The 20,504-nt window shown below is 34.6% G+C and overlaps 2 protein-coding genes across 5 annotated transcripts; both read left to right on the plus strand.

Moving 5' to 3' along the window:
- Positions 1-784: 784 nt before the first annotated feature.
- LOC104249981 (snRNA-activating protein complex subunit) lies at positions 785-13,879 on the plus strand. Of its 4 annotated transcripts, none has more exons than XM_070152974.1 (13): positions 785-980; positions 1,083-1,166; positions 2,445-2,605; positions 2,861-2,916; positions 3,724-3,790; positions 3,944-3,999; positions 4,577-4,760; positions 5,539-5,627; positions 5,760-5,850; positions 12,040-12,135; positions 12,526-12,651; positions 12,749-13,009; positions 13,214-13,879. In XM_070152974.1, exons 3-13 carry the CDS (start codon positions 2,471-2,473, stop codon positions 13,493-13,495), a joined length of 1,443 nt encoding a protein of 480 aa, XP_070009075.1. In that variant the 5' UTR covers positions 785-980; positions 1,083-1,166; positions 2,445-2,470; the 3' UTR covers positions 13,496-13,879. The 4 variants fall into 4 exon arrangements, with proteins under 4 accessions (XP_070009075.1, XP_070009076.1, XP_070009077.1 ...); XM_070152975.1 differs by having other exon boundaries at positions 786-980; positions 4,625-4,760; XM_070152976.1 differs by lacking the exons at positions 785-980; positions 1,083-1,166 and adding an exon at positions 2,687-2,787 and having other exon boundaries at positions 2,515-2,605.
- A 1,422-nt stretch (positions 13,880-15,301) lies between these two features.
- Positions 15,302-18,732, plus strand: LOC104212993 (CBS domain-containing protein CBSX5-like). Its single transcript, XM_009762366.2, has 2 exons — positions 15,302-15,838; positions 17,701-18,732. Exons 1-2 carry the CDS (start codon positions 15,498-15,500, stop codon positions 18,539-18,541), a joined length of 1,182 nt encoding a protein of 393 aa, XP_009760668.1. The 5' UTR covers positions 15,302-15,497; the 3' UTR covers positions 18,542-18,732.
- Positions 18,733-20,504: the final 1,772 nt, after the last annotated feature.

Genomic DNA, 20,504 nt, shown 5'->3' on the forward strand with positions numbered 1-20,504 from the left:
GGATAGTTATGTTTCTGTCTGGCTCTCGACTCCCTATTGTATATCTGAAATTTTGCAATTTTTGACTATTAAATATTTGTTTTTTGATAACCGTGGTGTCCGGGCCAACTTTCGTACATGTGATATCACCTAGTATTTTGTGTCTGCTGGATTTGAACCCGAGACAATGATTATTAAATATTTTATCAGAAGACTGCCTAACTGTCTTACTTTTCGACTAATGTTAGAAAAGATATGCATTAGTGAATAAGTCAAGGAAATAGTAACGACAACAAAATAATAGTAAAATCGAAATGCAGCATTGTTAGATAGTAATAGAAATCGAACAATATGGAAATACCAGAATAACTCTACCACTACTAGGATAAAAGAAAAGACGTCCGTCTCTCTACTATCCTTCTACCCCGATTCTCGACTTCCACGCTCTCATGTCAAGGGTCATGTCCTCGATAAGCTGATGGCGAAGCTATAATAGAGTGTACGGGTTCGGACGAATCCAGTAATTTTTTTCCGGACCTTGTATTTGTATTGATAATTTTATTGTTGTTACTATATATATATATATATATTTAGTACGCCGAACCGAGAAGCAAAAGGGATCTGGGTTCACTGGCAAAGGTTCTGTTTTCACAGGGAAAACACTGATTCCCCAGAAACGACGCAGCATTTTTGTTAATTTAAAAAAAAAAAAAACTAAATAAGGAATAGAAGAACGACAAAGGTACAAAGTTATGTTTCCTTCATGCTTTAGAATTACCATTCCCCTTCTAATAAAGAAAAAGGCAACCCTTCCCCTTTTTATTTTTTTTATTAATAAAGAAAAACACAAATCAATTACCCATATCTTCTCTAAAACAAAATAAACAGACATGTTTCCTTTACAATCCAACTGCACTCAAATCAAACAAAGCTAGGGTTTTGCCTTTCTGCTCCAATTGATGATTATCGCCTCTACTGCGTCTTCCTTCTTCTTTTTCACTGTATATTCTTTCTTCTTCTTTTCGATTCTTTTTCTTTCCCTATTATATTTTATATTTTGTGTAACAATTCATACAAATATAATTTTTAATCTTTGATTTTAGGTATGTCCTACATTTTGACCTCTATTCTCTTTGCAATTTGTGCTTTCCAAAATTTCAAAGGCCAAGCCCCGACAAATCGACAAGGTACGTGGTCCTACTTTCTTGTATTAGTTTCTTAGTGCGGATAATATCCTCGATAACATAGTGAATTTAGAGATTTTCAGATTATCAACCTTTGTTTTTTAATTGATTGTTGTCATTCTTTTTTGATAGAGTAATTGACTTTGGCTTTGTTAGCATCTAAATTTGGCTATCGGGTAAATTAGTAGATGGCACAGTATAAAAGGATAACTAAAGTAGTTTGAGTAGCTACAAATTAGCATATCCATGGGCGAGTTGGATACAGTTTTCTTTCTAATTTTGCTTCTTTGTGTATCAATACATTTTCATAGCAACATATTTTATATTTCTAAGAGGCCACAAACTTACAGTAAAGGTGGCCAAGATACATTAATCTCTGTTGAGCGTGAACAACTAAAGATATTTTAATTACTCTACTGGATGCTATAAAGAATAAGTTGTTCAATAATAATGTTTATATTCAAATATTATGTTTGTCTGGTTCGTTACTTTTTAATTGTATATTAAATATCGGTACTCGTTCTTTAGTGTGCTTGTCATTGTATATTACTTTTGGGTCTCCTATCTTAAAATTTAGAACCCATACACTTCAAATCCTAGCTCCGCCTTTGAAGCTGAAGATGCGTTATTTCTTGACTAATGTTTATCATATCGTATGCTCTAATTGCTTAGGAAAAGTACTTTCTGTTTTCCCGTAATTGTAGCGATTTTTCATATGAATCTTTTGAAGAATTTTTCTCCGGGAAATAGCTTCCAAAGAACGTTTTTATTAGAATTATTTTCTGAAATAGTGTTGTAATGAAATCAAGATTTTAAGAATTCCACACTAATGTTTCTTTTTCAGATTATCTCTCTCTAAAAGAATGTTTCTTTTTTCTTTAAAGAATAATGAAATGCGTTTTGCCCCTTCATAGAAAGAAATAGTTGTGACTCCTTGAACTCTCTCTTTCAATCTTAGGCTGCCTCCTTACCCTATTTAAATAATTGTGACTTTACACTGAGTTTGTTTCTTGATCAGTTGCACTATCTTGCAGTTGCTCCCAGTTGCAACTATTACTTATTGCTGCAGTTTGCCATCGCTAAGCAATGTTACCTCCTTTTTTAGTTTTTATACAACATTTTGTATAAATATTTGTAATACACACACATTTGTATTTATGCCGAAATTGGGTGATTATTTGTCTGGCATTCTCTTTTCTTTATTCTTGGACAAAAATCGCATAGGATGTCATGATCAAATATTACCACCCTTAACTGTTGTTTCTCTTATCCTTTTTTCAGCTCTTAACTGTTAAATAGGTTCTTTGATGTCGGACCCTGAGGCTTCAGCAGATGAACACTATGTTTCCATTCCTCGTGGTGGTCCTATTTACATTTCCGACATGGTTGGTCCACTCACTAAGGTTGCTGACTTTGAGGTCAGCATCTTCCGTGAACTTGAGGTATGAAGTTGTTGTTCACATTTAGATTACAATGACACTCAATGTGAATATTTTACTTTGAAGCTTGTCTACCTTTTATAGATTCCACGTTCATATGAAGACATACTTCTGTCAGGAGTTTGTATGCAGAGCTCCCACCTCAAATAAACAAAAATTAAACATGAAAGAAAGAAGATAAAAAGGTCTATTATGGATTTCATCATTCTGATACCTTGATTAAGGTCAGTATTCTAAGTATCTTGTTCTGTTATGCAGCGGCTCAAGGCAGAGTTGTCCGTTGATTCACTTGAAATGTTTGATAATGAGATATCGTAAGTGCATTTTTTTTGCTCCTCTTTTATACTAGAAAAGGAAAGAAAACTAAAATGTATCATATGTACCTGCCACTTACTTCTCTTGCATATCCTTTAACTATGGTGATTAATTTATTTTTTTGAAATGCAATACTGCGAGTTTTTTGGTTAACTATGTCATGGATGTGGGAGTAAAAACTGAAACAGGATTTCCTGGAAATATTTTGAGGGATTCCTCTAGCTTTTGTCAAGATCAGCTCTTTGTTTTTTGAGTCTTTGGGTTTTCGTTGCACAGATTGATTCTTTTCCCTTTTGGGTTGTAGAATATTGTGCTCTGCTCCCAAGTTTCTTATTTAGACAGAAGATATCATTAAGTAACTGTGATTGAGGGGATGATCTCATAGCATCTATTTCATTTAGAGTGGTTTTGGGATCGTTTATATTTATCAATAACCCCTTGTTAGTAGGTTGTTTTTAAATTCTTTTTCGTCTTTAAGTAATATGTGACAGCTGATAACTTGCAATCCGTTTTATTTTGGCAGCTGATAATTATTTTATTTTTTCTTTTCACTTTAATTTAGTGGATGTACTTTAAAGAATATCAAAATTGATTAACGTTTCTAATACCATATCTACTCCCTACTACCCAAATAACTGCAGTGGTACTTATCCCATAAAATAGTAGTACTTAGTAATTATTACATTGACTCTTCAAATTCAAACTTCGGTAAGATGGATTTTTGTATGGCTTGTTTAATAGGTTCTGACCAATCTACTCCGATTGTTCGTAGAGTTAACTGACTCTTGTCTTTGATTGCCTTGTAGGATTGAAGATCTTAAAACTTTCAGTGAAGAGGAATTGGTGGCTCAGGCCTTTGAAGAAGCGTTTAAGGTACAATAACATTCTTTTTAATCATAGGAAGCCATTCTAACAGTTAGCTTACAAGTCCTCACTAATCAGAAAAAAGCTCAGTTTACAAACTTTCACCTTCAAAAGAAAATAAATGGCCTGTTTGTTTACCAGATCTTCATGTGATGAATACAGGATGATGAGCTGATCAAAGAATCTTCACAAACTTTGACAGAGCACCTTGGTACAAGGTTAGTTAAATGAATATTCTAGACCAAGACCCATTTTACTTACTTTTGGCAGTCTTTGTTTTTTCTCTTTGCATTAGATGATGTATCAATAGTTTTATGAAGCGTGTCCAATTCCAACTATGTGACTCTTGATACTTGATTAGCTTGGAATCTTGGTTTCCTTTTGTTCCGGGGGGGGGGGTATGCATGTGCAAATCTTATACTATTTTAATAGCAAAGCAAGTTAAACAACTTCTAGGATTGAATATTTATTGATTAAGAAATAAATTTATATGTTGATCTTTAAAAATTATTCTTACATGTGTATATATCTATGGAAAAGGGGATGGAAAATTATTCTTTCTGCTTTTGACATTCTATGTAATAGTGTCATTGACAGGTTTTCCAACGAAACAGTTATATCTTCAAGTTATCTCTTGACGTCAAAATTGTATTTCCAACAGCGATTCAACCTGATAAAACTATATTTCACTGTTCATTCTATCCGTTCACTTGTGCTTGTTTGCAGTTCTGCATGTGTTCCACACTCATTTGACTTAATCCTATATTTTTCATCACCCTTTTTTACTAAAAACAGAAGAACAGATAACAGGATTTCAGTTACTGAACTTGCTTCATTTGAAAGGTCAGAAAGAGAAGTGGACTCTTCTACTATCCATGATCCCTCAGACTATGTCGCCCGCGACAACAAAGGTTCAGATAAAAGCAAGTCCAACAAGAGGAAGCGGGGGAAGAATGTTCATCAGAAGAATGCTGTTGATGTATGCTAGTGAGCTTTTCTGTTATACATCTGTTTTAGTACTGTATTTTCTGTTGTATTGAAGTCTTTGTTTGGTTCTTAGTGATTTGAATTTCTGTTTACCTACTAAAAATAAAGTTAATGTCCTGTCCGATCATGGATATGGTCGAGAGTTCTGGATAGTTTTACTATGCCACAGCTGGCACATCAGATCACTTGAATGGGTAATCTTGCATTTTTTTTTGTACTGATGTTCTAGTTAAGATGTATTGGAGTAAATCATATGTTCAGGCTTATTTTTGCCCTTTTAATCTCTTAAGAATTTACTTTCCAAATTAGACTGATAGGCGTTTGTCATAGATCATAAAGAAGTGGTAGTATGAAAACTGAAAGGTGAAATCTTGATAATACTGACTTCAGAAGTGTTGATCATGAATGGAAGCTCCTACAGCTAATCATTGAAAAAAGCCTTCAAAACTCAAAGAAATCTACTTTTATTATCCTGTTAATCCTAGTTGCACATATTCCAACAGGTTGAAAATGAGAGATCTGATCAAATGCCTAGTAATACCTTGTTGAAAAATAGAAGGTAATATTTGAGCAGGGTAAAAGTACGGAGGAAAGCGTAAATGACGAACATAATTTGCTTGTAAAGGCTGCCAGTTCATTTAAGTCACATCTTATATATTTTTGTTCATCGACATTGTGTTTGCACATTATTTCCCCATTTTCTTTGTCCTCACGGTTTCAGTGTAAGTATTTTTTTTAAAGAAATGAATTCATATTCTTGCATTTTGTAGGAAGACTATGTTCTGAAGGTGGAACAACTTGCAAAAATTAAAGAAAAACAAGAGGAAGAGAAAGCAGCAGCAAGATTGCATTCTTTCAAGTACAGATCATCGTCTCTAGTTGATATGTTTTTATTTATGACTAAACCAGCTTGTTATATCCATTATTCATATTTTCATGTCTTGTTTCCTCTTACGTTCAACATCTTAGCTATATTTTTGTATTGGCTCAGTGGTAGTTGCAGCAGCAGCCACTCTGCTTCAACATCTTCCAGTAAGATTGGCAGGATGACGTCACTCAAGTCAATAAGTTCGGGAACAAAGGTTAGTTTACATTGACTTCCTTAGACCTTGATTCTTATATACTGTATGACCTGGGTTTTGGATGAATCTAGAATTTAAAAGGTATGGAGCAAGAGTAAAGTTAGTTTAAAGCTTGTTTAGGCTGTTTAAAAAATTAATGACTATTCTATCTTTTGCTTATATATATGGAGCGGTCTTCTGGTCTATTAAGAGATATAATTGAACAGTTTTCACCCCACCATATAATCCCATTGCATACTTCTTTGTTTTTGAATGCCATGATAGAAATACATGACCGTCCAACTCTCTTTCCCCTTATTACTGCAAAAGTCTGGCTTGCCGTGACAGATAAACATTCTGACTATCTTTATGGTAAAAAATTCTGTTTATTGACTGGCTACTTTCTCTTTGCTGTGAGAGCATCTTTTCTGTTGTCATTTTCATGGGTATGGGGTTGGGTGAGGTAAGGGGTTTAATGTTTTATACCTCTTATTAATTTTAGTGGAAATTTGTATTTTATGTATTTGCAAGGAAAAGTGCTTCTTCCATCCCTCGATTAGGTTGGTATATCAGATCTGCTTTGAACTACTAACCATTAATTAAGGAATTGGTCAAATTTATTTGCTAATCAATAGCATCAAGAAGAACATCTATGAAGATGAACTACTACAGGTATATTGAGTGTCAAACAAAGGTCTGTCAATCTTCACAATTTAAAATTTTATTTTCAAAGCTTTTAGAATTTATATCTTTATCTGATTAGGTTTTAGAAAAAAGGATGAAAAGAGTACCTTGTTACAATACTTGAGTGGACAATATGATATACAACTTTGCAACCTTATTTTCCATCCATGCAAATGCTCTCTTCCAGAGTATCCACTCAAGTGCCTGAGGTGTTTATGAAAATAACAATTAAAGAGATTGTTTTAAAGAATATAGTTACTAATTGGATTTAGAAGTGTAGTACTAATTAGCAAATCTTGTTTAAATTTTTTTTATTGTAAAATGATTTTGTTGACAATGGATTTATTATATAAGGAGTATACCAAAAAGTAGAGAGCTTTCACAAAAATATGGTTCCCTAATCACCAAATGTTCTATACAGACCGGAACCTCATGAGTGCACCAAAACAAAACTAAAAGAGGATATTCCTCATATGTACAAAGTCAGTCTCTATACAGTCAAAGGCTTTCTTACCCCTCTCCATAGGACACACACAAGTGCAATTGGAGCAACATCCCATACCTTGTGTCTTTTTTTTTATATATTTTTTTTTTACTTTTTTGATAAGGTAGAATTTGATTAACAAATGGTACCAAAATGGTACAAAATTACAAACAACCAGCAGCTACCGCAACAGGGCAATTACATTCCTCCTAACTCTAGAAAAACCATATGATGTTCCATATTTTCCATAGCATACTTTTACACCAGTACTTTTACACCAGAAATTGGTGGGATTCTTATGTGGTGGAAGTTGAAGCTGATTCTATTCTTGCAAAGAAGTTGAAGCTGTTGGAAGAAGATTTAAAAAAGTGGAACAATGAGACTTTTGGAAAGTTAGAGGACAGAAAGAACAAAGCTTTGGCAAGGTTACAAGATCTTGATCATAATTGAAGGAATATTTCCCCTGAGCAACAAGTAGAATATGAGGCAGAAAGAAAATCCATTAAGAAGCAACTAGAAGAAATGGCAAAGGCTGAAGAAATTTCCTGGAGGCAGAAATCTAGATGCCTGTGGATTGAACACGGAGACAAAAATACAAAATTTTTCCATAAGCAGGCTAACGCTCATAAACGATACAATAATATTGATAAATTGATGATAGAAGATGTGCTGGTGGAGGATGATCGATTCATTAAAGCTCACATTTTGGATTTCTACTAGCCTGCTTATGGAGGCCACATGGAGGCCAAATTGGGAGGATGAAGGAATTAAGAAGTTGTCAGAGGAAGATAAGAAATGGGTGGAAAGGTCATTTGAAATGGAAGAATTAGAAGAGGTGATAAAATCTTTCAAAGGAGACAAGCCTCCTGGCCCTGATGGCTTCAATCTTTTTTTTTTTCAAAAATGTTGGAGCATAGTAAATATGGATGTTTGGAAGGTTGTTGATACTTTTTACAATAAAGGTTCCTTTGTCAAAAGTCTGAATGCTACTTTTATTGCTCTAATTCCTAAAAAGAAAGGAGCAGTGGAGGTCAAGGACTTCCGACCTATTAGCCTCTTGGGGAGTGTTTACAAAATTATCTCCAAATTGTTAGCTGAAAGACTAAAGGCAGTCATTAGCAAATTGGTCTCTTCTAATCAGAATGCTTTTATTAAAGGAAGGCAAATTTCTGATGCTGTCCTGGCAGCAAATGGAAGTCTAGTCTGGATAATCTGTTGAGGAGAAAGAAAAAAGGAATAGCTGGTAAGCTTGATTTAGAGAAGGCTTATGATCATGTCAATTGGGATTGCTTATTGAAATTGTTAAAACTGATGAATTTTGGTGAAAAGTGGTTGGAATGGATAAGATTTTGCATTTCATCGGTGAAATTTTCCGTTTTAATTGATGGAAATCCACAAGGCCTTTTCAGCTCTCACAGAGGTATCGGGCAAGGAGATCCCCTTTCACCCTATTTATTTGTCTTGGTAATGGAAATCCTTAGCGGTATGCTGAGGAAAGCAGAAGCTCTGGCATTAAGGTCTCAGAATTGGCAAGAATGATCAGGAAGGGATGATACTTAATCATATCCTCTATGCTGATGACTCTCTCCTGTTTTGTGAAGCTGAGAGAGTACAAATCCTGTATTTGAGAGGAGTGCTACTATGTTTTGAGGCAGTCACTGGATTAAAAGTCAATTTGGCTAAAAGTAGCATTTTTAGTATAAATGTTGATGAGTGTGTAGAGGAGTTGGCAGAGATTATGGGCTATAAAGTAGAAAATTTCCCTACTGTCTATTTGGGGTTACCTTTAGGGGCAAAGAGAAAGGATAAAAACATTTGGCAAGGTGTCATTGAAAGGTGCAGTAATAAACTTACTCCATGGAAGAATCAATACTTATCTTTTGGGGGCAGGTAGGCTGACTCTAATAAATAGTGTCTTGGATGGGATACCCACATACACCATGTCTTTATTCAGTATGCCTAAAGCAGTAGAAAAGAAATTAGATTCTATAAGAAGAACTTTTTTGGGATGGAAGCTCAGACAAGAAGAAGACACATCTGGTTAAATGGCAAGTGGTTATTGAAGATAAAAAGAGAGGCGGATTAGGAGTGAGGAATCTGAAATTGCACAATAAAAGCTTACTATTTAAATGGCTATGGAGATATAGTAGAGAGGGTGAGGAAGTTTGGCAGAAAATAATAGATGCCATTTATGGTGCAAAGATTGGGTGGAAACAAATTCCTTCCCAACTGAGAAGCTGTGGCGGGATTTGGAAAATGATTGGTGGCTGGTGGGACGAATTTTTACAGCATACTAGTTTGGAGGTGGGAAATGGTGATAGGATTAAATTTTGGCTGGATATTTGGTGTGGTAATGAGAGCTTCAAAAGCAGATTTCCAGATCTATTTAATTGTGCGTTGAATAAAGAGGGCTATGTTGCAGGTTTTAAAGCAGAATCAGGATGGAATGTTACTTTCAGAAGAAATCTGAACGACTGGGAAGTGGATAGTTTCTGTGAACTGCTTCAGCTTCTGAATTCATATTCAATAGATCAACACAAAACAGATAGGCTTATTTGGATCGGCAACAGGGATAATATATTCACAGTGAATAATTTTTACAAAAGGTTGCTACAACAAAGTAGTCAGGGAACTCTAAACTGGCCTTGGAAGATGATTTGGAGAACTAAAGCACCTATGAAAGCAACTTTTTTTGGTTGGCTAGCAGTTAGGGATGCCTGCCAAACTCAGCATAAGTTACAGAGGAGAGGGTTTTCTCTGTGCAGTAGATGTTATTTTTGCAACACAGAGGAGGAAACAGTTGAGCATCTCTTCTTGCATTGCAAATTTTCAAGACAGTGCTGGGTTTTTTTTTGAACATAATGGGCATATCTTTGGTGCTACCTCAGAAGATTAGTAACTTTCTGGAAATGTGGCAATCCCGGAGAGTAAAAAGAAGCTTAAAGCTAATATGGAAAACTATTCCCAACTGCATAATGTGGACATTATGGCTGGAGCGAGATAAAGCATGCTTTGAGGGAAAGAGACTGCAGATTGCTAGAGTAAAAAACAAATGTATTAAAAATTTGTATTTCCGGTGTTATAGCAGTTTTTTAGATGAGATGGACCAGTATTTGGATTTTTTGCACTTGTTAGGAGAAAATATGTAGTATGAATTAAGTAAGAGTTGTAGTCTGGTCCTGTACTTTTTTTCTATGTACCATCTTGGTACCAGTTATAATAAAATCTTTACTTATCAAAAAAAAAAAAAAAATATAATTTAATCCTGGAAACATGCTGCCTTTCCCCTCCAGAGAAAATCTTCTTTCTTTCCAACCATATTGTCAAGAGCACACACAGAGGAATTGTTCTCCACAATATCTGTTTGACTTTCTGCTATTTTTCGGTGTTGCCAAGTCTCCAACAGACTCCTGATATTGGAGGGCGCTTGACATCATATATATTTAGAACGAGCTTCCAACACTGTCTTGGCACTTTGCAATGAATGATACATGACTGACTGTTTCTGCTTCTTCTTCACACATGTACACTGGTTACATAGAATAGTTTCTCTCTTCTGCAAGTTCTCGTGAATTAAACAAGCTCTCTTTGCTGCAACCCAACCAAACAAAACCACTTCAGCAGGTGCTTTTTATTTCCATAACTAATCTGATTGATAAAGCCCCTGTTTTTCTTTTAGCAGACTGTAACAACTCCTGACTGTGAAGGTACCATCTTTGCTTGCTACCCAGATCAGTGAGTCTTTCTTGTTGTCCTCCAATCTAACCATGTTCAGTAACTGCATCAATTGAGCAAATTCATCAACTTCCCAGTCATTAAGACCTGAAGATCAGCTCCCAACCAGTATTTGAGTAAAAGTCTGATACCCTTCCATTTTTGTTTGTGGAGCAGCTACACAAAACAGGAAATTTTGATCTAAAACTTTCACTTCCCAACCATATATCAGACCAAAATTGGGCATTATTACCGTTCTCCAGTTTCAACTTTACCAACTGACTGTATTTAGTCCATAAACCTTTGATTGTGCACCAGACTCCCCCCTTTGAAGAAGAATGAACTGAACAAGTCAACAAGGAGCCCACATGTCCTTCCTACCATACCTGGCATCTCTCAGCTGTTTCAATAATCTGTTGCTATCATCATCAGGAACTCGTGCCTAAAGGCGAAACTATAATCTTAAAGGTAATTTGCCTTCCTATATGAGAGCAACATCTTCATTAAAATTAGTCAGAAACTTAGAGGAACAAATAGGAAGACAAATTACCTTTAACATTATAGTTTCACTTTCACCAGTAGGCCCTTTAGCAACTTGTCTCAGGAGAAGCAGACAAAGAAAAAACATATCTTGCATCTTCTCCTCCTTCTGTTGCCCAACTATGCAGCGGTTCATTCACTATACCTGGAATCATCACTATACACCAATCAACTAACTATTCCCACCACAAATGTCTTGCCACCTTGCAGTGTAACAGAATGTGGTAATTCAATGCTTCTCTTAATGAATGCTGCATTTTTTTCATTGTTAATAATAGTAATCTGCATGTTTGCACACTGTTAATATTCGTATTGGACAGTCCTTTATTACCTGAAGAACAACTCATATTACCTTAAACCTTTTGAATTTCATGTAAGCCAATATCATTGGGTAAAAACATACCCGCACCGGGTATTTACGCCAAACCAACAGAAGCATGGCATTTGTTTACACATAGAGTTCTATCGCTTAATCATGGTTAATTTATGCATGTTTTTACTTCATTAAATTAGCTAATCATAGTAAGTTTAATTGGTTTGGTGTAAACACCCGATGCGGGTAAGTATTCACCATATCATTGTACTTGCATTGTAAATCCACAGTATATCTATGCGACGTCATCATGACCTTTCTAGTATCACTCTTTATAGAAAGCTAAAGTAATTTCATTACAGTTGTAATCTGAATTAGATGTACACAAGACTCTTGATAATTTGGTCTTCTCTGATCTTTAGTTCTAACCAATGATAGTTTGTTGATTTGCATGCTTGGTTTTGGTTTATGGCAGGTGAGGGCAGCAAATGCTCGTGGACATATTGCAGTACACTTTCCAGAAGTTGTCCTCTGTATTGAGGTTTATCATTACAAAAAGACATGGGTAAAAGTATGAACATGCTCTTTGTTGCTATCTTTGAAGCGCTGATTAAATGAACTTTTAAATTATCGACTATGAACAGGCTCTTTGTGCTATCTCTGTTGCAACTTGCAACAGTATGTTTGTGACCTTCTTTGGGTGATAAAATAGAAGGCTTTTCTGCTAGGTTATAGCTTATTCATGGTCTTAACATTTTAAATTATTAACTGAAATAAGTAAATTCAAATAGAACCTCCTGTATTTGATAAGATAAACTACTTGGAGTCGGGTGAAAGTGTGAGGGGTTTCATTGTTGAAGATGATCAAAGATCTTCCTATTGTATTGCTTTTTTTAGTAACTCGTGTAACTTTATATTCTATCTGATTGTTACAACTGACTATGATGATATATATCTGTAGACTCAAGAATTTCTGGTCCTTGGGCGGCAATTTTTGACAGAAATGAGAGACAGGATATATTGCATTACTGATGAGATAATGAAGAAGACAGGCCAGGATGATCCGTCGGGCTATTTCCTTGTGGAGGTAACTTTTCCGGTCCAATTTTATTCTCTAATGATAAATATCATTTTTCTTCTGTTCCTTACTATTTTCTTATCACCAACCTAAAATTTTTCCATAGGATGTCTTTTGCAATGATTTTAGGCATCCTGCTGCTGTAGATTATAGTAAGCCAATACTTAATTGGCTTCAAGATTCTAAGAGTGAGGCGCTGGAAAAATGGGAATCTATCGCCTCTGGTGAACTGCCACAGAAACAAAAGGCCCTTCTAGGCAGTAAAATTGGACCACAATTGCCTCATTTCAAGACCGCTAAAATGCAAGTTACTCGTTTCTGTGACTTAAGATTTCGACTTGGTGCTGGATATCTTTATTGTCACCAGGTAATATTTCTTTCAGTGTGTTTTGTTTTTGTTTTTCTGTTGCTCAGGGGAATATTTCATTATTAATCAAATTAATTTTAATATATATTGACCCTTGCGGTCCAGCCCTTCCCCGGAACCCGCACATAGCGGGAGCTTAGTGCGCCGAGCTGCCCTTTTATAACTGTTACTTGACGGCTTTGTGTATGTTTTGCCTTGTATAAGGGGGATTGCAAGCATCAAGTTGTAATAAGAGACATGAGGTTGATACATCCAGAGGACGTACAGAACCGAGCTGCATATCCGCTGATCACCTTTCAGCCTAAGTTGCGGTTCCAGAAATGCTCTGTTTGCAAGATTTTTAAAGCAGTTAAGGTGACAGTTGATGATAAATGGGCTGCTGAAAATCCTTGCTACTTCTGTGACCTTTGCTATTACATGCTCCACTATGTAAACGGGTCGCTGCTTTACGATGATTTCTCTGTGTACGAATATCTCCATGAGTAACTTTAAATTAGAAGAGCTGACATGTGGGTTAGGTGCATGTCACGGATTCCAACCCTTCCGCGAACAACATTGGTATTTAAGTGGAGAAGAATAGAGGGTCAAATCCCGACACTACTCGTGACTTTGCAAGCAGGTTTCAGTTTCGCACAGATATGCAAGTTCAAACCAAAGAATGAATATATGCAAGTTCGAAGTTTCACACAGATAATAAATACTATTATCATCCAATTTATTACTACTATTGTCACCATCTATGGCAAATAGGTTTCAGTTTCTTTGTTTATTATTTTCAGAACTACTTGTTCCGAGTTCATCTACAGATTATATCCTCTTACGTTATACACAAATTAAAATATTAACTAATGCACTGGCCTGTCTAGTTTATCCTTTTTCTTTAATTGAATATTTTTGAAAGTTGAAAGTGTTATCGAGAAAAGGGAAGGGAAAAGCTTTAGTGAAAAATTGAAGAATGTATTTCAGAATTCAGATGTAAGGTAGTAGTAACTAGTAACCTTTCCGTTGAATTATTACTTAAATTGCATATGAAGTTAGATCCTTTTATAGCAAAAGTAAAACATTATTTTTCATATATACAGTTTGCTGACAAAAAGTTAACGATAATAAATCCAGACATTTGAACTCATGACTTAAGTAGGTCGATCAAAAATAATTACTCCATCCATTTCAATTTATGTGAACTTGTTTGATTGGGCACAGAGTTTAAAAAAAAATAAAGATTTTGGAAATTTGTGGTTCTAAACAAGTCAAAAAAGGGCTTGTGTGGTTATAAAAGTTTTTCATTAAGGTTAGAATTGTAAGTTTAAGCTAAATTGATTTCAAATTTAGAAAGGGGTCATTCATTGACCAAAAAGGAAATAAGTTCACATAAACTGGAACGGAGAGAGTATATTTGCTAGCTAAATATTCAAAATATATACACGAATTATGTATAAAATACGTATATTATATATTAATATACAAAAGATACATATTTTATCGGCTATTATTTTTAGAAGCGGTTATACAGTATAATTTTCCCTAAACAAACTATCCTGAGATTAGCTAATATCCCAAACCAAACATGGGATAAAGTTAATCTTAAACTTTATCCGAATTATTATTCTTATCCCACAAGCTAAACGTTACCTTAGAGTGTGTTTAGTAATATAGAAAATATTTCTAAAATTTTGGTATTTAATTGTCACAAAATAATTTCTAGAGAAAAAAAAATTTCCACCATAAGGGGAAATTACTTCTCTCATCAGTTTTGGACTAAAGTCCATCACAATTATCTGCAATCTCAATGTTATATCTTTAATTTTTTTAAAGAGAAAATTACACATAGGTACAATTAAATTTTGTTATTAATTATCACTTAAATAATTAGTATTTAATACACAAAACACTATCAGGTTTGAGTTATCTAAACACAATCAGGTTATTTCTGGAAATATCTTTCACTCTCCAACCAATTACCGAAAATTAATTTTTAGGAAAATATTTTTTAGAAAACAATAGAGTAACTCGTTTTTTCGAAATATTTTTTTTGAAAAAAACTTTTGTCACATCAAACACACCATAGACATTGTAGATAATTTTTTTTTGAAATGTTAATTAAAAAACATTTATAATTTTCTAAATCGACAACCCAAATATTATCGGTAAAAGGAAAAAAAAGGGAGAAAAAGAAAAATATGTGGAGAATAGATAATCAAAAAAGAAAAAATGGATCACCACTCACCGGTGATTACCATTAATCAATTACCACTATAAATATCAGGAATTTTTGCTTTCATTTTCTTCCCTAATCGTGATTATTAAAAATCACCACCGGGGTCTTCCGTATACAGCGATCCCGAAATTTTTTTCCGTTATCCCTTCGCTATCTCCTTCTATATCTGTATCTATATAAAATTAACCGTATTATATAATATATTCTTCTTTATCTCTTCGAATACTATTAAAAAAATAATTCAAATCCGTTCGATTTTCTCATCACTGTATGGCGGTTAATTTTCTGAACCGGAATGTGTCAGATTTGTGCGTAGGGAAACCGGCGTTAAGGCCATTACCGGCGGCAGCCACCATAGCGGAGGCGTTAGCGGTGTTGAAAAAGTCCGGCGAAGCTAACGTGAGCGTGTGGAGCTGTGACCATTTGAAGAAGGTTCTAGAAGGTAGTAATTGTGAGTGCTGTTGTGTTGGGAAGATTTGTATGGTGGATGTGATTTGCTTTTTATGTAAAAACGAGAATTTGGATAATCCTTCCAAGGCTCTTGAGGCACCTGTGTTGCAGATTTTGCCGAAAGGGAATCATATTGTGAGGCATTTGGCGCCCAATTCAAGGTACTGTGATATTTTTCGTTTGAATTTTGATTCTCACTCCGTCACAATGTATGTGACTTACGGCTTATTTGGATGGTTGTTACGTATCTTTTCGTAATGTAACGTATCGTATTGTACTGTATTGTTTTGATCTATACAAGGTTTGGATAGATTGTATTATTTATTGTCGTTTCATGAAGCCATGCACCAACAATATGAAGAATAAACTTGCAATATTATAAAGAAAAAATAAGGTACGGGATAATATTATATATAAAAAGGTAGGGTAAATGAAAAATAAGATTATTTAATAATAAAAAAGGGGGCAAGATGAGAAAAAAATAAGGAAACGACGTGGCCACACAAAATCGGTCGTTTTATAAAGTGACACTTTTCATCGTTAGGTAATGACAAATTTAATTATAAGATACAATAAAATTTAAGTAACAATCAAAACAAACATAGTATTTGAAGTAACAATATAATACAATACAACAGAAAACAACCATCCAAACAAGCTATTGAATTGCAGAAGAAATGAGGACTTTCTAAAATTGTGGACTTAAACATGTATAGCATTTGTGTGACTATAAAACTTTTAAGACTTACATATTAATTTATGTGGGTATAAAAGCTTGATAAATGGAAAGTGTAAAGCTAACTGTTTCCTAATATAAAACTCAGGAGTCGCCCTTCCATGTTTCCTTTGGGTGGCGTATGCGCATGTTTGATTATGATACTAGTTGATGTATTTGAGCATAAAGGTGGTGTTGTTCTTTTTTGGAATGAGAGTAATAAGGAAATATCACGTAAACGGAAACGTTAAAGTAATTGATTTTGGTGCTTTAATTCGAGAATGGATCTTTGTTTCATCATGTTTGATTATCCATGTATTGATTCTTGTTCTCGTCAGACTCAATTCAATTAGATCTATCATTTTTCTTGAGCTCCATGAGAAGAAAGCTTCCATACTTTATAGGGGTTGTTGTTCATTTACATCTGTCCCCATGAGCCATCCATGAACCGTGGCAATTGATGTTCAATCTCAAAATGGAGGAAAAGATCTTTGTAAAGTGAATTTCTATAATCCCATGAAGAATCAATTTTATCTGAATGTTCATGTTGTCTCAAAAAGAAAAACGAGTCAGGAGTATAAAGGCCAATGTATCTATTTCCTTTTTCAAAATGTATTTATTAAGTTTTAACAAGAAGTTATTATAAAAACGTTTTATTAGAAAAGGCAAACTGTTTTCCTAGAAGAGAAAAACTGTTTCTGAAAGAAGTGATTTTTTTTTAACCGAGAAATCTATCTGGGGCCAGTATTTTGGGACAAGAGTAATATTTGTAGTTCAATTTTTTCCTTCCTGGGAATTACGTTTTACATATAGAAAAAGTCCTGTATTTTCAGCCCCCAATCCAGTTTTGGCGCAATGTTTGAGGGATGGTGACTATTTACCTAAAACGTGTAAATAATAACTATGTCTCAATCCCAATCCCAAGCTAGTCAGGATGGAGTATACGAATCCTCCTAAGCTCAATTCCAAACTATTTGTGCTCGAGTAGATGATTCCCTTGTATCCATACTGCTCTATTCTGACCCATTTCATCCAATTTTTTCCCCTATCAAACGTCTATTGTCACTTGTCAGCTGTGTTATGATTTGTTTAGTAGTCTCTCTCTTTTGTGGTTTTTTCCTTTTCTGGTTTACACGTGTTGTTGGCACGAGCAACTTCTGGAACTTCAAAAGGCATCACATTATTGATGCTTGCCATGTCTCTGATAGCCTCATGCTTCATCAAGTTGAAGCTTTACCGGACATTATTTTCTGTTTACTGATGTTGTTTCATGTTATTGTTTGTCTTCTGAAATTATCTTATGTTCAGCTTGCTGGAAGCAATAGATTACATTCTGGAAGGCACACAGAACCTGGTTATACCGATCCAAAAGTGCGTGAGCACAAATACTAGGAAAACGCTGAGTAAATCTTCCTCTCTGAGTTGCAAACATCATGACGGAGTTGAATACTGCTGGCTAACGCAAGAAGACATTGTCCGTTTCCTTCTGAATTCTGTTGGTGTCTTCTCCCCTATGCCCACATTTTCAATTGAATCGCTCAACATCATAGATAATAACGTCATGACTGTATGTTACCATGATCCTGCGATCTCTGCCTTAGATTCCCTTGCTCTTGCACACGTTGAGCAAACTTCAGTGGCTGTTGTTGATGATCACGACAAATTAATTGGTGAAATCTCCCTCTTCACTCTTGCATACTGCGATGAAACGGCAGCAGCAGCAGCAATATTGACCCTTTCAGCCGGTGATCTGATGGCTTACATTGACTGTGGTGGTCCTCCAGACGACTTGATCGAGCTGGTGAAGACGAGGCTGCAAGAGAAAAAGCTTGGCGCAGTATTGGAACTAATGGATGAAGAGTTCTCATTGTCTTCGTCATCATCCTCAGCTTCAAGTTGTTCTTCTGATGACGAGTTAGGGGTTTGCAGAAATAATGTTTCAGGACGATATTCATCAGCAAGAAGGGCGGAGGCAATCACGTGTTATGCAAGCAGTTCGTTGGTGGCTGTGATGATTCAAGCACTTGCACATCGCGCAAGTTCCGTTTGGGTCATGGATGAGGATAACACTTTGATTGGTTGTGTAACATTTAAAGGAATTCTGAAAGTTTTCAGGAGTCCTGCGAATGCGAGGCCTGCAACCAAATAAGGAGAATACAGTGAAGCATATGCACAAAATTGTGTCAAAATTCTTTCAAATGATTGGGAGACTTTTTCGGTGGTGATTGAAACACGTTGAGTTGGAGAATATAGTTAGTTTTAGAACTTAATCTTTGTATATGTTGTTTTGAATGGACATTATGTCTATTAATTATTTTCATAGTGAAAGTTTAATCCTAATTTTATGGCTTTGCAATGGAGCATCATCTCCACAGTACAATTGATCTATCAAAAAACAAAAAGCTGTCTTATATATGGGGTAAAAACTTACTTTTATAAACTATGAATGTAAGACATATGTCTTTTATATACATATTTAACAATTAATCATAGTTAAGTGACAGAGGCAGAACCATGATTTGAACCTTACGGGTTTGAAATTCTAATTCATTTAAGTTACTGGGTTCTAAATTAACAATTTATACATTTTCAATGAATTTTTTAATATAATATAGAGTTTGGACCAAAGTTACTGGATTCGGCCGAACTCGCAAGTTCTATGCTAGCTGCTTGTTAGGTGATATACATTTTCATTTTGATTTGTTAACTTTTAAGGTTAATTAATTATTTAGTTAAGTGCAAGTAACCAATGTGAATAAGTACTTACTCTATTATGACAACAAAAATAAGCTGTTATCATTAGCAAATTTCAGATAGAGGCAACTACACTAAATATCTTTAACAAACCTGAAAGCTGGATTGATAAGATTATCCTTTTCCTATAAGTATTAAATAACCCTTTGGAGTAAAAAATTGACTAATTAAGTGGAGTAGGTAGGAATAATCATCTTTATCATTGAAAGCAAAATAGCTTGATTTTACCATATGATCATATAATTCTTTGAGTATCATGTGTATAGAGCTTTAAATAATTCCTAACTAGTGGCAAATATAGTTTATTAATTACGGATTTAATTGAATCCATTATTTTCGACACAATATGAATATATATCCGAAAAATTATTAAATTTCAACGATTATGATATTATGAACATATTATGTCAAAAGTACAATACAAAAACTTTAAAAGTTGAACCGATCAAGTTTAAATTCTCGCATCTAGTCATACCTATAATGATGTTTGGATGAAATAAAACACATTCTCAAGAAAGTTATAATCTGGATCTAATAGCTGTGATATGATATTCCTGCTGTGAGACTATGACACGATTATTGTGATATAATAACCACTATGATATTTTCTTAGGTACATTAGATTTTATCATCTCTACCAACCATTGGCCCCATGCTTTTTGTTTTGGATTTCCATTCCTTCAAAAGTTTTTTGTAAGTTGTACGTTATAAGACAATATCTTAAAGGGAAAATTCTTATCAATCTCCAGATCTAGTATGCAAATTGATGGATTATAATATGCAGCGGAATCAATCCAAATATTTTACTCACATGTAAATTAAAAACTAGCATATATTTATGTTTGCACGAGTTATCTTAAAAAAAACTCGTTTATCACGTGAGACTCCTGTTACAAATATTCTACGGTCTTCTATTATATATAGTAATCGGGTAAAGTTTTTCACACAGTGTTTGTTAACCTGTTATAGAAGTTAGAAGGTAAATTACCTTTTTCTTTTCTAGGTTAACAGCAACACTAATCATAAAACGTTACTGTCAATTGTATAAATATTTTTATATTTTCAAGGCATAAAACTTAAATACGAGTAATATATAAACACAAGAATTGTTCATTAGTTTTTTCGGTAATAGGATTTCAGAGGAGTGTGGTTGTCCCTGAATAAGGAGCAAAAACTGGTATATAATAATACTGTTCAAGGTAAATCAGTTGTTAATCCCTGGTTCATCTTTAAACAAGGCAGCTCGGTGCGCAAGGTATAGTGTTCACATAGAATTTGGGAAGGGCTACTAGAGGCGGAGCCAAGATTTTAACTTTATGGGTTTTAGGTTTTAGAACAATAATTTCAAGAGCTACTAT

The sequence above is a fragment of the Nicotiana sylvestris genome, chromosome 8 (assembly GCF_000393655.2).
Source record: "Nicotiana sylvestris chromosome 8, ASM39365v2, whole genome shotgun sequence".
NCBI classification, from domain to species: domain Eukaryota; kingdom Viridiplantae; phylum Streptophyta; class Magnoliopsida; order Solanales; family Solanaceae; genus Nicotiana; species Nicotiana sylvestris.